A 16,267-nucleotide genomic window follows, 5' to 3' on the forward strand; every position below is an offset into this window, starting at 1 on the left:
AAACCAAAATCTCAAAATAGAAAGACCTCACCATGAGGAACTCTGCAATTCAAATCTCAAGGAAGAGGCAAAGTAAACACACGTGGTGCTAGACTGCTGAAATCTGAATTTTAAGAAAACTAAAGCAGCATCTAATGTGTATTTTATAACCTGAACTAACACATCATATGTGCTGACAGCTGAGAAATCAGCTTAGTAAACACAAAATAAATGTATGCATATGTTCACTTCTCTGGTTTACTGCTCTGACTCTCTGCTTGACATAGACATATGATCCTGAAACAGATTTGAGATTTATATCCTGTGTAAACTATGTGTCACTGTTAGGTCTCTCCCTATCATACAGATTTTTATTTCTTTGAAAATGTAAACTTATTTATAACTGCACATTATAAGGTTCTACATTTCCACAGGGTTACAATTGTCTGCAATTTCTTTTCTTTACACTGAAGCTAAAAATCAGTGGATCTTCCCTGATTTTAAGGTTTAAATCCCTATCCTTTACAGAAGAATTTGATTTCTGACCACCCTCCTGTTTTCGAGTCTCATAGTTTAGATAACAGTTTCTGTACTTGTATTTGATTTCCGAGAGAAGATCTGGCAATCAAGTTTGCTCATCTGTCTATTCTGGACAGAGTTTATTTCAATTGATGTGCAACACAAAGTTGTCACTGTTTCCTCTTCACAGGGGTACTCCATTCTGTAGTTCAGAAAGCATCACATCTATTTTGTCCACAGCAAAGTCTAGTTTGAATTCCAGTGCTGCTTATTTTAAAATGTAGGCTGTCCACTGGGGATTTATAGCACAGCACTGTGAAGATTGCCAGATACCTTAGTCATCAGATTTGAACGTCACTGCCTTTTCTTAGTTCTTCATATCCTAAAAACAAGTGCAACCTACCGCTATTTTTGCACAGACACTTTCTAGTGACAATGGAATGGTCTGTTCAACCACATTCAGTGTGATAGTACATTAACTCATTGTGATACAGAGCAGATTCAAAATGCAATGTCATATTTACAGGAGAAGGAAGTACAAGGTTAACTTTGAGGCTTACACATCTAGAATTAGCTCCTTTAATACCTTTCCTACACCAGAGGCCTCCATAAGCAGGTTAGGTAGAAAAGTCTTCTCACCAGACTTGAGAGAGGAGTCTCAAAAGTAAGTGAACTTATCCCTTTGGCCTCAGTTCTACTACACCTGTGTAAATCTATTGAAATCAGTGGGTACGTAAAGCAAAATGTTTACACAAGAGCATTACTAGCAGCATCCCTTGCTTCTCTCCAAGGCAGTTCACTGCCACCTTCTTGGCTTTCCCACCATGCATCTCTTCATAGAAGAGCAGATAGCAGCACATGCAGTGATGAAAAAGGACAAGAATAACCAGCAACTGTTGCTCAGCTCCTGAAACTTGTTGCTTTATAAAGTTTCCTAATTTGTTATATAAAAAAAGGAACGAGTAAACAATTTAGTATGCTAGCATATACACTATTTTGCTGGATACAGCACAAGGGTATGGGACCACCCAACATGTTCTCTTCAAAGTAAGATTTTAAACAGCAGATTGCTGGAAAGGTTTTTCTTTAGCCAGTATATTATGCTTCAGGGATGTTGATGTTTCAGAGCAAGTGAGACAGACTGACAAAAGGAACCCAAGTATTCATTTGTTCTTCCATTAAAAGAAAAATATACCATCTGCCAGTTGGTAATTCCACTTACATGTATGAAGACAATATCAGGAAAAAAAAAATTGATACCTGTCTATCCCTGGAATTAATAGAAAGATAGAAAGACAGAACCAACTATATAACTGGTGATCCTCAGTGAAATAAACATAAAAAGATGCAAATATATATATTTGATTTGCACTAGCATTTGGATCCTGTATTCAGAACGGAGACTCTAGCGTATTTGACACACGCAAATTCTGCAGGGACAGCATAATAATCCTAGCCTTCACTTGAATTTCAGAGCAGAACTGTCTTACAGAATTCTGCAGACTCCAGTGAAACTGCTTGGGAATGCGACTGGCTTCTGCAAACCCAGCTGCACACAGCATACAGTTTAAGAACCTAAATTAGCAAGACACATGCTTAACTTTAAACAATATGACTTAAAGAATATCTTAAGTGCCCTACTGATTAGGGCCTGCTTGCATTCCACTTGCCCCCAAGAGTAGGAAAGAATGAGATAAGAATCCTTAAAAAGTTGTACTGACTGAAGAGTTCTTCCTCTGGACCTTTAGTTTACTAAATAACACCAGTTACCAAACTTAAATTAAAAAACAAATTAATTACACTATAAGGTTGCTAAATGCATTAGTAACAACATATTAATACTTGAATTATAACGTAAGTAATGATTAGTGCAACCTGACCCTGGAAGATATCTTTACACTGATTAGCAGCTACTCAAACAGATGTAGTTAAAGCTGCTATATAGTCAATACATTAGTTATCTGTGGTAAATTGAAGTAAAATAAAGCAAAGCTTGAATAATAAAAAATGTACATAATTTAGGCTATCTGGAAATATGTATATGTTTACCTTTAAATACGTGCAGCATATCTGCATGTAGAACAAGGACAGCTTTAAATAGCAGTAGAGAGAATAAAGCCTGGTGTGATCGACACGTGCTCTTGAATCAGCTACACTACAGCACTTTGCTACAAACCGGATTATTAGGTAAGGTGGGACATAGTGCACAGACCAGATATCCCACAAAGAATTAGAGAACTGATAGTAATTTATTTAAAAAAAAATAGTTTAGCTTGAGCCATCAAAAGGGAAATAAAACACATCTCAAACCCAGTTAATTTTTGGTAACGGTTTTAGTAATTTACTGCATAAATACAAACATGAGAGAAAAATGATGCATAAATAATAAATTTTACTCCCTCTGTTGTTATTGTTCACAGAACCTTCTGCTATAACTTTCCACAAAAATAGATTAACTCCCACATATAGGTTCAACTTTGAAACATTTCAAGCCGAAACAAAAGTTTAAGAAAATTCTAAGATATAAAAAGGACTTTAGGAATGAAATGCTTACACAAGCTACTTGATCCTCCCAGCTATAGGGTAAACAATTTTAAAACCCCATAAATTATATGCCTGGTAAATAAATGTGTAATGCTGTAGCGATGGGGTATGGCTAGTGCTAAATAACAAGCCCAGTAAACAGAGATCGTTGAAGACTGGGCTATGTGGATACGCTACAACCATTTATGCCAAGCTGATGGGTCAGAGCCTTTGACTTAAACAGCAGCAAGATTTAAATATAGCAGACACATCAGTTAAGAAAAGTTGTTAGCTTTTGCACATGTGCACACAGACACAATATTTTCATTTTAAGCCCTTGAAAATAAGTTGCAGACAGAAGTTTATCTATTTTAGTCCTAACTGAACTATTGAATTAATAAAGGAACTATAGTGCAGAGAACTACATTTGCTGATTTTACACAATTCTGTCAATAATCCATTTTGATATTGTGCTCAAAAGCAACCAGAAAAGCTCAAAATGTTGTTTCTGCACTTTCAAGGTTAAGCTACCAAGCTAAGAGACCTGATTACCTTTGAAGTCTTTTCAAACTCTGAACTATCACTGTCTATATCTCCCCCACCCCATTCTGGCTCTCCTTCCTTCATTTTGCCCAAGAATGTTTCAGACAAGCCTCTCTTAAAAATAGACTTTAATGCGAGAATAAATTGTTTTAGTAGAAGTTCTAAAACAGGAATTAGCCCTATGGGCCAAAACATGTTCTTGATCATCAGTTTATATAACCTCACACTGCGATACTCCAGCCAGAAAAATAAACACTTATCCCGCCCTCACTACTTGCCATCTGTCTGGTATGGTTTTTCCTGCCTCTGGAACATTTATACTCACAATGTATATAAACACATAGAAGTTAAGTGTATATACATCCTTTTTAGCAAGAAAAAGAATTTGTAAATGATAACTTGTTAAGAATATACCACAAGAACATGCTGGGGGGGGGGGGGTGGGGGGTGGGAAGCAAGTTTCTGCCTTTGGAAGGCTGTTTCCACTTATCCCATACACCACTTTTCAAAAGTGTTCAGAATGAAGGCAAGTGGTTATTAAATCAAGCCCTGATGTGTGGGGAAAATGATCACTTTTCTTTACACAAAAGGAAGGTAAATATGTGTACTTTTTTTAAAAGGTTTAAAAAAAAAATGGAGAAGCTATTGACTAAAACTAAGCACTAGAACGGCCAACAAAAAAAGATGCAAAAGGAACACTCCAAAAATATGCCTTTAAAGTAGTGTTAGTCATGCGTGTTCACTGTTGTGGGGTAAGTGATAAACACACAGATAATACAGCATGCATTAACTAGTCCTACTTGAGTAGTATTGTGGGGCACTAACTGCATGAGCAAGGAACATTTGCACAGCAGTTTATGTAAGGAACTGGAACAGCTTCACTGTATTTCCCCCTTTTTATCAGGGATTTAAAATTGATGGGCAGAGAAGAAAGGAAAAAGAGGAATAAAGTAATCAGAGTTTTCCCAGGTAACTATGTGGAATCAGGAAGCTCACGCTAAAAAGAGATCTGGGGAAAGAGACAATTGCAGCTGCTCACATGTTGTAAGGAATGAGCAGAAACAGTTGAGAAATAGCAGACGGATTTTGTATTAGGAGGGCTGAGCAGGGAAGCACAGGAACAGCTAAGTGAACGACGTTGGGGAAATTAAATCAGGTAGGTGGATTGTTGCTCAATTATAAGCAGCCTTTAGAGCTAAAAGGAGGAATAGTTTGTATTTCATTTGAAGAGAAGCTCCTGAGGGAGAGAGACAGCTTAAGGGAAAGAAATAATCTGGTCAGAAAAATGAGCAGAGGTCATTTTTATAAACAAGAGTTAAGTCCATGTGAGAGAAGCAAGTTTTAAATGGACAAGGCAAGACATGAGAACACGGCAGGAGTCAAGAAGTGAGAGAGACAAGGGCTTAAACAAGACCTTTGGTGTGGACAGAAAGACGACAGGTTTCAGAGATGCCATTTAAGGAAAAGCAAGAAGGTGTATAAATAGCCTGCATGGCTGGATCTAAGAGCAAAGCTGTTGGGCAAATGGTAACAAGGGTCCTCAAAAATCAGAAACAGACGCTCTTTCTGATCTTATTGGAAGTGTTTTCAGAAATTTCTATCCGTATCACCCCCCAGCTAACATACAGTGAATGACCTTGAGTTCTCCAACACTAGTTCAGTGTACAGTAAAATAGATTATCTTGAGCCACTGCTGAAAAGACTTCAGCTAATCTGTTTTACTATGCAATGAAATGGCATCTAAGCTTCAGCTTTTAAGATAAACGCAAACATACACTCCAGGTTATCAAATACTAATCTTTTTCAGTACCAGTAACTTCACTGCAGGTCCATGCAAAGCTATATTGCACTTTTAGCATAGTATTGCCAAAATTCAGAGTATCGCTGAGAAAGCCAAGCATTATAATCTTTTCATAGACACAACATTTGCAGAAATATTTTTGTTTACAGTTTTAAGATGAACTTTTAACTACCAATCTTACTCTACTATTCAACATTCTATGCTTAGGTGCTTTCTGGTAAAGAATTTTGCTGAAGGCGATTTATAAAGAAAGCGTTATTAATATTGGACAAATATGTCTTTAAAGGAAAGTCTTAAATATTATTGATAGCAGAAGACATACTATCCAATTCAAACATCTGCCTTTTGAGTATCTATTGTGAGTCAGAAACAAGGAGTTGCAGCAATAAGTTGCAATGCAAAGAGACCTCACAGTAAAACGCAGTCAGCTTCAGCAGTTACTGAACTTCCACAAACTGTAATAAGCTAAATTCTGTTCAAAATATGCATTAATTTTCTTAAACTAGGATTGGAATAACTTTTCTGGGCTTTTCCTCAGACTTGGTAATATTGTTTTCTTTCCTTTGTAAGAGCATTTCTTAGGATGAATATATTTCCACACTTAAAAAAGAAAAAGCTGTTGTTTTCTTTTGTTTCAATTTCAATTCTGTTTCAGCCACTAGAAAAAGGTTCTGTCTTTCTCCAAGAAATTAAGAGATCATTTAATGTAAATTTATCTTCAAGGAACACAAAGCAAGCAAAAGTTTTCAAGCTATCATAAAAAGTTATGCTACTTTGAAATTATTTTATAGTATGTACCACTAGAGCACACCTAAGTGAATTATAACAAATTGCTCATGTCTTCATTGGAGCCTGAGAATTAGAAACATTTCTTGTGTATAAGCAAATAAAAAATACTCCCAAACTAATTTTTTCCATTAACATTTCCATTAACATAGGAAGGAAAATACAGGCCCTAGGTATTCATCCATGGACAGTAAAACATTATATAAGTCTGTGTTAATAAAATACATAAAAATGAGCTTTCAACAGCTTCATTGATTATACGAAGATTTTTTTGTTTGTTTTAAGAGCAGCTAGACAAAAGGTTTCTAATATGTAAATATGTTCTCCAAAGCGTTTTGTCACTAGGTTAAAGGCTGTGCTCATTCCCTCCAAAATGCCAGGCATATCTTTGAGTGTGAGAAGAAAATTAAAAAAAGAAACAGACAAACTTTCCAACAAAACCATCCAACAACACAGACCTTTGTGAGAGATCTTCTGGTGCAATAGCTCAAACAATTCATTTGTTTTAAACTGTATAATTAATATGAAATAAAAAGTAAATATTTTAAAAATAAAAGTGTAATCAATGCATAGGTTTTAATGTTGTTATTATTAAAAAGTTTAGGGGCCAGTGTACACAAGTCACCATTAGTTTGAGTGCCAACTTTCCTTTTTACAGTGGAAATCAAAATAATAATACGAAGTATTAGGAATTCAGTACTGACAAGGAGCCCTACAATTTGAGAATTTTCCCCTCTGACCTGCAATTCTGCTTGTAAGTAAAGCTATTGTTTCTCTCCTAACTCTTTGCATTCCTCCCAAGTTAGCTCGACTAACATTTCAGTCTGCTAGAAAAGATCTAAAATAAAAAAAAAAAAAAAAAAAGAAAAAAGAAAAAAGAAAAAAAGAAAAAAAAGAGAACTTTCTTCAAGGACAGACTACAGAAAGTATTGGAAGCTTTTAACCCTCTACCCCCTCACATTCACCACTCAGAAATAACAAGAGGAATATTTTGTTTCACAGTTTTCTGCCAATTGCCTCCTTCCTGATTCAGTGCAGCTTACGCCTGCCTCAGGAAAGCCTGTTTCTAGGCTTCCCATGTTGTTTCACAGTCCTAAGAGGATCAGCATAAAAACAACAGCAGTTTAGCCCTACATATTTGTTTTAATTTCATGTCCAGAAATGTTTCTGCTATGGAAATCCTATTTTAGCTTGCTGGTTTATATGATAATTCTGAAAGTCCAGTGAAGAATGCAACAACAACGAACATAATTGTGTTCCATTATTTCTTCTATTTAAAATGCAAGTCTTTTCCAGGACTGTATTCATTGTTTATAACTCAACAATAGCTTACAGTTGAAAATGATTATTTGCAATTATTTTTATTATTATTATTACTATTAATAGAATTCTACCCACAGGGAAAAAAGGTATTTATTTATACCTGTATCTTCTGCACTGCTAAAAGTTGAATATTTAGAAATATCTGTAAGAGAAAATACATCATTTACATATAACTAGGAAAAAAAAAAAAAGCATTTGGAGATGCTAATTTACACAACAAGAATCAAACAAAAGGCAATTAGACTACAGCATGCAACCACTTCAAGCGATGATTGCCTGCTCTGACAAGTCACCTTTTACCTGTCATAGCAGACAGAAGAGAAGCACTTCAGGCCACATCATGAAAGACAGTAGTTGTAGTGACAAGCTATTGTATTCCAGCAGGGTCCCAGGTAACTAATTCCTGACTCTCCCATGTAGCATGTTACCATAGTCTCCTGCAGAAGACTGTTTCTCAAAGCTGGTTGGCAAATTGTTTATCATGCCAACCAACTTCAACTAGTAAGTGGGATCACAAAATGAAAAGCAAGTCTGTGGTATGATTGATCAATGGCAGCACTAAGATCTTAATTTGATTAGGTAGAGACAAATGATGACCTGGGAAGAACAACATTTAAAGGTTTTGGGAAGGAGCAACACCTGTGACTAGTAGACAAGTAGGGGAGCCAGTGGTTTCACGAGCCCCAGAAATTTGACAGAAGATTTTACAGAGAAAGCTGAAAACCAGAAACTGATGGAAGTTTTTACCTTTGTAAGTTTCCTTCCTGACCAAATTTGGAGCTCATTGTAACCCAGGGTTTCTGAATAAGAAGTGCTAGTCAGATATTTATGTAGCAAGTCTTTTGATAACATTTGTCCAACTGTCAGAGCTCTGTCTCCAGCTGTGGCTAATCACAAGTGCTTCAGATGGAGAAAATGGAAGAAAAAAATCCACAAACTGTATCTAACCATGATGTGTATCAGAGAAAAAACAAAGCAAAACATTTTCTGATTACCGTTGTGGGTCAACAGTTGAAACCCTGAAGCATAAGATCTGGTTATAAGCATTCTAACGACAAGCTGCAAGTGTTATGAACCTATTAAGGACAATAAAGGCTTTCTCTTGTTCACTCCAAGGCCCGTGAAATAAATAAAAATAGCAGTAGGAAGGGGAAACACTTAAATGCCAGAAAGACCACAATGACCATTTACCCCCAAGTCCATCCCTTCCTCTCAAAGACAAATAAAAACATCCCTCAAAACACCATTAAAAAAAAAAATTCTTTGTCTAAAACACTGAAATACCCTCAACATGCTTCAGAGGCAACTTACTTCAGAACTTAACTTGTTTCACTTGAACAACCAGAAACTGGATCTGGTTATGACTTTGACAACAAGGTCTACAAACCCCCCAGCACCACATACCTTTTCCATGTGTAAGTAGCTATTCAGAACAAGTAAGTCACCTCTCAGTATTTTCTTCATTAGGGAGCTGGACATATGCAACTTAAGCCACATATTAGCTTGTTTTTCCAAAACTGGATCATTTTTATGGCTTGTTTTGAGCTGTCTAGTATTTCCATATCTTCTGAAATATGAACAACAGAACTGGACACAGTATTCTAAAACCATACAAAGCCAAGATCATATCTCTGCCTCTATGCTGATGCTGTCCTTTCCACATAGCCAGAGATTAGCAATGGTCTTTTTTCTACAGCACTGTGCTGGGAACTTACACTGACTGTGATGCATAATTTTCCTATTGCATGCCAGGAGTGTTTCTTTATTATTTTTCTTTTAAAATCTCCCATCTATATGTACAATCCATACTTGCCTGGATTCAAATGTAATTTGTTAGACTGTAACCATTTAAACAGATAATTCAGATCAGTATTACTAACCTTCCCTTTTCATTAATTCTTCATTAATTCAATGCTTTTAATGCCCTAAATGATAATTTTTTATCAACTTCGAGCTCTACAAATGATTTTATCATCATCTACATAATTGATAAAATTACAGCATTTGACCAAACATCTTCCCTAGAAAGCAAACCTTTCCCTTAACAGTGGACAGAAGTATAAACAAATGTTCATGTCAGCGAGCTAATTATTATCCCCCAAACTGCAGATCTCTCAAAAACCTACAGGCCAAGAAAAACTAGCTACCATGAAACCGTATCAACTGGCACTAATTACACCTTTCATTATGTTGTCTGTGGTAACAGAACTGCAAATTAGTGACTCTATTATTTCCCTGGCATGACGCTTAATTTGGGTGTTGGAGTTCTGGGGCTGTTTCTTTGTTTGTTTTTTAAGATTTGAAACTGAATTGGCAAGTTCCCAATCATTTGGAACACTTTTCACTTTCCAAGATTAGTGAATAGTAAAATATGGATTAGGGTGCTTTCTTTATCTAGCTTCTTTAAGAAGTTTTGGGTATAAATCATCCAGGACTACTGATCCTGATTTAGCAGAAGGTGCCTCTTCTGCCACAAATGATATACATTCCTATCAGTCTCAAAGATGTATACACATTCCTGATTCACTTCAAACACAGAGCAGAGGCACCTTCATTTCTGTTTCTGTTCAGAACTGTCTTTTTTTTTTTTTTTTTTTTGAGTAGGATATTATTCTTATTCTTAGTAGTGTAAAGAATGCTGTACTATATTTCTTGTGGCCACTGGGATTTCATTATTTTCTTGGACTTGTTTATTGTTGTTGTTCTTGAACCCTTCCATTCCTGTTGTTCTTAATATATGCACATGCACACGCACACACACACAAAAAGGAAAAAAGTGATCAATGTTTATAGTAGCATACTTCCTAAAAGAGTAATACAAAGCTTTGAACAGAAGTGAAACAAAATAAGTGTTAAATGTTAACATGTACATTCTGGGGTAGTAAAGGAAAGTTTGTCGACAGCAGCTTTCCTTCTCTTTCAAATTAAAAAAAAAAAAGGGGAAAAATAAACCTGTAAGAGAGCCTCTAGGATTCTCCCAAACATAGTTTTTGTCTCTCCCCACGAAAGTTCCCAAAAAATGTTACTCAAAAACATCCTACTTCAAACATTCATACACTGCACTCAGTGTCATAGCCTACAGGAAAGTAAATTGTCTAAGAAATTTTGAGTGATTAAATGTTTTTATATCAAATATTGAATAGAACCATCCTCTATATTAAATCTTCCAAGAGACACAGTGTTCGAGATGATGTTCTGTTTATATTCACAAATTCAAGATAATGATGAAAAAACCTCAAATCCTGAACAGTGAAAACACTACTCACTAAACTACTTCATTACTTGTTTTCTCACTCATCTGGGCCAGCACAAATAAAATTCATAATAAAGTAACAGACATCTACTCAAGAGATCACAAATTATTTCTACAAAGGACATTCGAAAGGAATTCAATTCTCAGAACATTCTTGGTAAACAAGAATCAAGTTACCACATCTAAAAAATAAAATATCATTTTAAAATACTTCCAGGGTAACCACGCAAAACAATAACTAAACACACTGAACATCACACTGAGTCCTTTGAATACCATTTTATTAATTTTGCCTGAAGATAGAAATTACAAATAAACTTCTAATTTAATAATGGATATACACTGCAACTTTATTTAGGGCTTATGGTTTCAGTCATCAAAATAAAACATCCAAACGTTTTTCTGCTTTAAGAATTACATTAACAGGTGTACGCACATATGTCAGAAAGCCAGCTCTGACCTAAATTTAATTCCCACCTTACTCAGAGCAGTATTTCGTAGTTGTTGGATAGCACAAGGGCTAAGAGATGAGAGTACTGCCACCTCGTGCCAGTCAAGCTTAAGCCTAACAAACAAGACTATAGATTAAACTAATCCCAGAACATGTTCTGCCTTTAAAATGTGACAGTTATTTGAGATCAGATGTTTGATCTTGAATTATGAAAAAGCGTAATAGTATCAGTCTTTAAGAATATCTTAAACCAATTATTTAAATAAAAACAATCAAACTATCTGTATTTAATCAACATGTCTGGCAGCAACTACTCTTATATTTGCCATTATAACACCCTGGTTTTAGTCACTCATAAGTGTGATAAATTTCAATCACCAGTGATAAGAGCTTTGGTAATGGATATCTGTTTCAGGCTAAGTCTTACTGGTTTGGTTTTGGTTTTTTGTAAAAATTTTTATTATGGCAGGCAAAAAAACCCCAGTACATGCATACACAATTTGACAGTTCAAAAGACATATAAAACTTCTTTTGAAACACTCTAATACACCCATGCCATAAAAAGGGTCAAATATTCTTACTGCATAAATATTTAAATACCCAAGTTAACATAAACTTTAGAAAGCAGAGAAGTATTATGAAAATTCTGAAGTATACTGACAAGCCACAAGGAAAAAAATTTCCTCTCAGTCCATTCTTATCTAAAATACAAGCACTACATCAAACATTACATATTAATGTAAAGAACCTGAATTTTTTTCTGCTTATTTATTGATAAATATAATTCTGCTCAGTTGATATTTAAGTGACTTCCCCCCGCAAGAGTCATTATTATAAGCAATAAAAAAATGTAAAATAGGAGTACTCACCAATATCATTAGCTAGAGAAGCAGGATCAGAGGCCCCAAGTGTGGCCTCAAACTCCTCCTGAAGACGATAAGCTCTTTGGAGAAGGGATTCAAGCTTATGAATGAATTCAGCACTAATGATATCCTGCAAGAAGAAAGATATTAGAAGATTTTCTATTTGTTTACGGTCTGTAAGATTCCTTTGTAAAATCTAAGAATATTAAGCCTTCAAAGAGCTCACTGTGCCACATTAATTTCCTACAAACCACACAAGGGCACTGTCAGATGAATACTTCAACATCCAAAATATACACACTTTTCTAAACATACACATATTTACTATAATAAAATCTAATTTTTAAAATTATCTGTGGTGTTTCCTGCACTAGAAATAATGAAAGCCATATAGGTGTATGTTTATTTCAAAATATTTTTATCATTTAGTTCATAAGAACAAAGGGATAAAAATAAAGTTTGAGTACATTATTTGTGAATATTCATAAATTCATCATCTTTCCCAAGACCTATATTTTTGCTAAGCAGATATCCTCTCACATAGTCATGAAAGAAAGGGATGACCCAAGAGATTTTGTGCAGAGAACTAGTATGCTTGGTAGCTTGATAATACCATCCAGAAGCAAACATTGATACAACGGCAATTGCAAAAAAAAAACAAACCCAAAAAACCTAATTCCCTCTCCTCCACCCTCCTCCAAATGACCAATCAAAAAAAGTCAAAAGGAACAAAGTTAGATGTCCTTTAAATGCAATGTCACTAAATTGGAAATTTGAATTCATTCTCAGTTTTGGTAACTGAATTAGAAGTTGAAAAGATTCAGGTAACAAAACGCAATGAATAGTCAGGGCAGCAACAGTAGATTATAGATTGAATATACTCACTTCTACACTTTCTTCTGCAATAGCATCGCCTGCTCCCAGCTTAATGGAACCACAACTTGCTTCATCTTCAACTTGCCTGTTACGGAAAGTTAGTGCCTGCTCCCATCGACGCAGTGCTTCTTCAAAAAGTTCCATACCTAGGGGAGATCAGGAATACCACCATTCCATCAAATACACAGCTTCCATACGTATTCATATTTTAGAGTCCCAGGAAACTATGTAGCTAATAAGCATGATTACAGTAGAGATGTAAGCTTTTAAAACAATAGCAATTCCCAGTCTAAAAAAAAATAAATCTGCCTTTTTAATAAAATAAAGAAGGTCACAATATGATTAAAGCAACAATGTTCAGTGTATTTTTTCCTATTTACTTTTTAAAATAATTCTATAGCTTACTACTACAAATATAGGAATTAAAAAATATGTATTTTAAAAAACTAACTCTAGATCAAGTAAGATTTCATTATTTTATGGAAATGTTTTTAGACACATGTCCACAGGACACTGTGAAAGAACACCACAATAATATTGTGTGTCACTTTGCCACAAAACCAAGAAATTATTTACATTCATTGTTGGTATATGCTGAATATTCTTATTATAACTTACCCATCAAATATAAATTTTCAGGTGTGGTCACTGGAATATTGACAAGCTTAATATCATCTTCATCTGCTTTATCCCAGGAATTAGAATTGGCACAAGCACAACTGTGACAAGAGGTGGCACTCTGAACCTTAAAAAAAAAAAATAAACAAATGTTGAAGTATTGTTATACAGAGTATTCTTAAAACGACATTCCTGTCAGAGTACATTGCATCCAAGTTACTACATAATAAAAATAGTTTCTAGATCGGTAAGTACAATGGCCTTCTCAGCATCTCTAGCCATCTGTGCAGCTTGTTCAGGACACCTGTTTCAGCTCCATGAAACCATTAGGTGCATATGCAGTGCAAGTTAACAGACATTCAAGAGCCTTGAAACACTTTAACTTACCGATGCCAGACTCTGAACTGAACCGGAGTATTTACTGAAAAGTCCTCCATTTGCATAGATACAAGGCTGAGATCCTTTTTCCTTGGCAGAGCTCAGAGAAAGAGTCAAGTTTTGCCGACTGCTGGAACAACTAGAACCTAACAGATACAATGTTTTGAGTTTGCAGCAGCTTTAAAATCAGTGTCTCTTTTGTTAGGAAGATCTATCAAGAATTGCATTTACTCTTTTAAATAAAATCCAGTTTAGAAGGAAACAACAATTATTCTTTTATTTTCAGTTCTATATGAGAAACTACAAATTAGAACAGTCAATATCCATAACAAAAACCATGCACTTGAGCGCAATTGTTTTCCGATCCTATAAAAATTTAAATCTGCTTTTCTCAGTATTGAGATATATCCACAAGAACTGCAAACCCCATTGTTAATATATTATTGATAAAAGAGTTTTAATCCAAATTCATGACTAAAACTTCAGCTTTGAGAACAAGACCAGCTTACTTATAAAACACCGTAATTTTGTTCCTAATTTGCACAATTTCTACTTTAACAATTCAAACCTACTCGGCATTAAAGGAAAATAGTTTGTTTTACTACTACACACAGTTACGCACACCCATCCCCTCACACCCCTTTTCTTCCCCTCCAAGACGACAAAAAAAAAAACCCCTTGGAGGTTCCTTCACGTACCTTTTTCTGATGCAGCTGCTTTGGTACACTCTAATACTAGATGACTTGGTTCCCATGGTGGCACTTTCTTGTTTTTCTTTCCACGTTTTCTTTTAAAATGATGGGCCAGAAAAATAACAGATATTGCACTCACTGCTGTTACCGCGAACAGCCTCTTTAACCCAGGGGAAAGCTTTACCTGAAAATAAAGGAGTGTGACTTCATTGGAAATATACACTCCTTTAATCCCACCTTTCCTCCTACCCTCCTTTTGGTGCGTTCAACCTAGGCTATAGCTTGCCTGAGGGAGATAAGAGATGCTCCTCTCACATAGCCTGAGAAACAACCAGCTCTGAGTAAGGACATAGACTAACTGCTTTTCAAAATTTGCAATGGCCAGTAGGTGAAAGAATTTACAAAGAGGCTGGTGCGACAAAGTGAGTGGCTGCACTGAGACACATATTGCAGCACCAAGACTATAAGGTATATTGCAAATCCACGAACTATGGGGATCTAAGTAAATTACTTTCAGACAAACTACTTTTTTTATTATTATTATTTCTTTTTAACGCCAGGACAAGGCAGGGCTTCAATTAATTCTCTAACAGCAAAAAAATACTGAGAAGAAACTCACCCTTCACAACTAGACTATTTTCTTGCACTGTAAAAGAGTGGAGGATCCAAAAGATAGCATTTGCATGATGTTTCAATTTGGAAAGAACATGTATTTAAACATATTTCTCTAAATAAACCAGGTTGGGGATTTTTTTTTGTTACGTTTTATTTTGGATATAGATCAGTCATAGGTTCACAAAAGTTTAAATTAGCAAATAAGAACCATATATACAAGCAACTGGAATTAAAAGCCATTAACAAAGTTTATAAAATTCAAAGTGACAAGATATACAAGGAAGAAAAGAACCATTTAACTGGAAACTAGAGTCCGTATTTGCAAAATCTTTAGGAAACCTGTGCTGCTTGAGAAACAGACTGCTGGGAGAAAACCAGATCTGCAGTCCTTGGGGCTAATATGGGGTTTCTGTAACATGTTTCCTCATACGAGAGAGAGCTGGCCCCACAGAGTACCACTGCACTCTAGCACTCCCTGGTTGCTGTGCAATTGGTTAATACTATCAGAGTTGTGTAAGTTAAAGAAGCATTGAAAGCTTTGCTCTGCATTGAGTTTGCAATCAACAAGTCAAACACCTTTGACTTGAGAACCCTGTCCTCAGTGGTACTGTATCTTGACCAAGACCGAAAACCTAGCACTGTACTCTGCAAGGAAAAGGAAATTCCTGAAACACAGCACAAACACATACTTAAAAGACTACTGTATTTAACAGAGAAGAGTTAATAACCAAATAACTGAGATTAAAACCTTGAAGCTCACAGACTTAAATGCTAGAACTAAAGTTTCAAAGAACTGTAAGTGGATTTTTTAAAATATGTCTGTGCCTACAAGCATGATCATTAATAAATTAACAGTGAAATGAAAACCTCTAAGGAGGGCAAAGTTAATAGTTGCACATAATGGAGTTGCAGACGGTATTTAAAAAGGATATGAATATGCTGCAATGTAAAAAAGAAATCAGTGATCTTGCAGTGAGAATTTTCAAGTATTGTAAACACAGGGAAAAAAAGTGAAAATAATCAGATGCAGCTAAGACTGAGAATATC

At 35.4% G+C, this 16,267-nt stretch overlaps 1 protein-coding gene across 3 annotated transcripts in view; it reads right to left on the bottom strand.

Annotated features, from left to right (window-relative positions):
• The window catches only part of MIGA1 (mitoguardin 1), a 45,738-nt gene that overhangs the window by 26,774 nt on the left and 2,697 nt on the right, over window positions 1-16,267 (bottom strand). For all 3 annotated transcript variants that reach the window (XM_075508549.1, XM_075508547.1, XM_075508548.1), the window contains 5 exons: window positions 14,612-14,789; window positions 13,923-14,059; window positions 13,536-13,662; window positions 12,927-13,063; window positions 12,048-12,171 (listed from right to left, as the gene is read on the bottom strand). In XM_075508549.1, coding sequence (XP_075364664.1) covers window positions 12,048-12,171; window positions 12,927-13,063; window positions 13,536-13,662; window positions 13,923-14,059; window positions 14,612-14,789 — 703 coding nt within the window. The remainder of the gene's footprint in view (window positions 1-12,047; window positions 12,172-12,926; window positions 13,064-13,535; window positions 13,663-13,922; window positions 14,060-14,611; window positions 14,790-16,267) is intronic.

The sequence above is a fragment of the Mycteria americana genome, chromosome 7 (assembly GCF_035582795.1).
Source record: "Mycteria americana isolate JAX WOST 10 ecotype Jacksonville Zoo and Gardens chromosome 7, USCA_MyAme_1.0, whole genome shotgun sequence".
NCBI lineage: Eukaryota > Metazoa > Chordata > Aves > Ciconiiformes > Ciconiidae > Mycteria > Mycteria americana.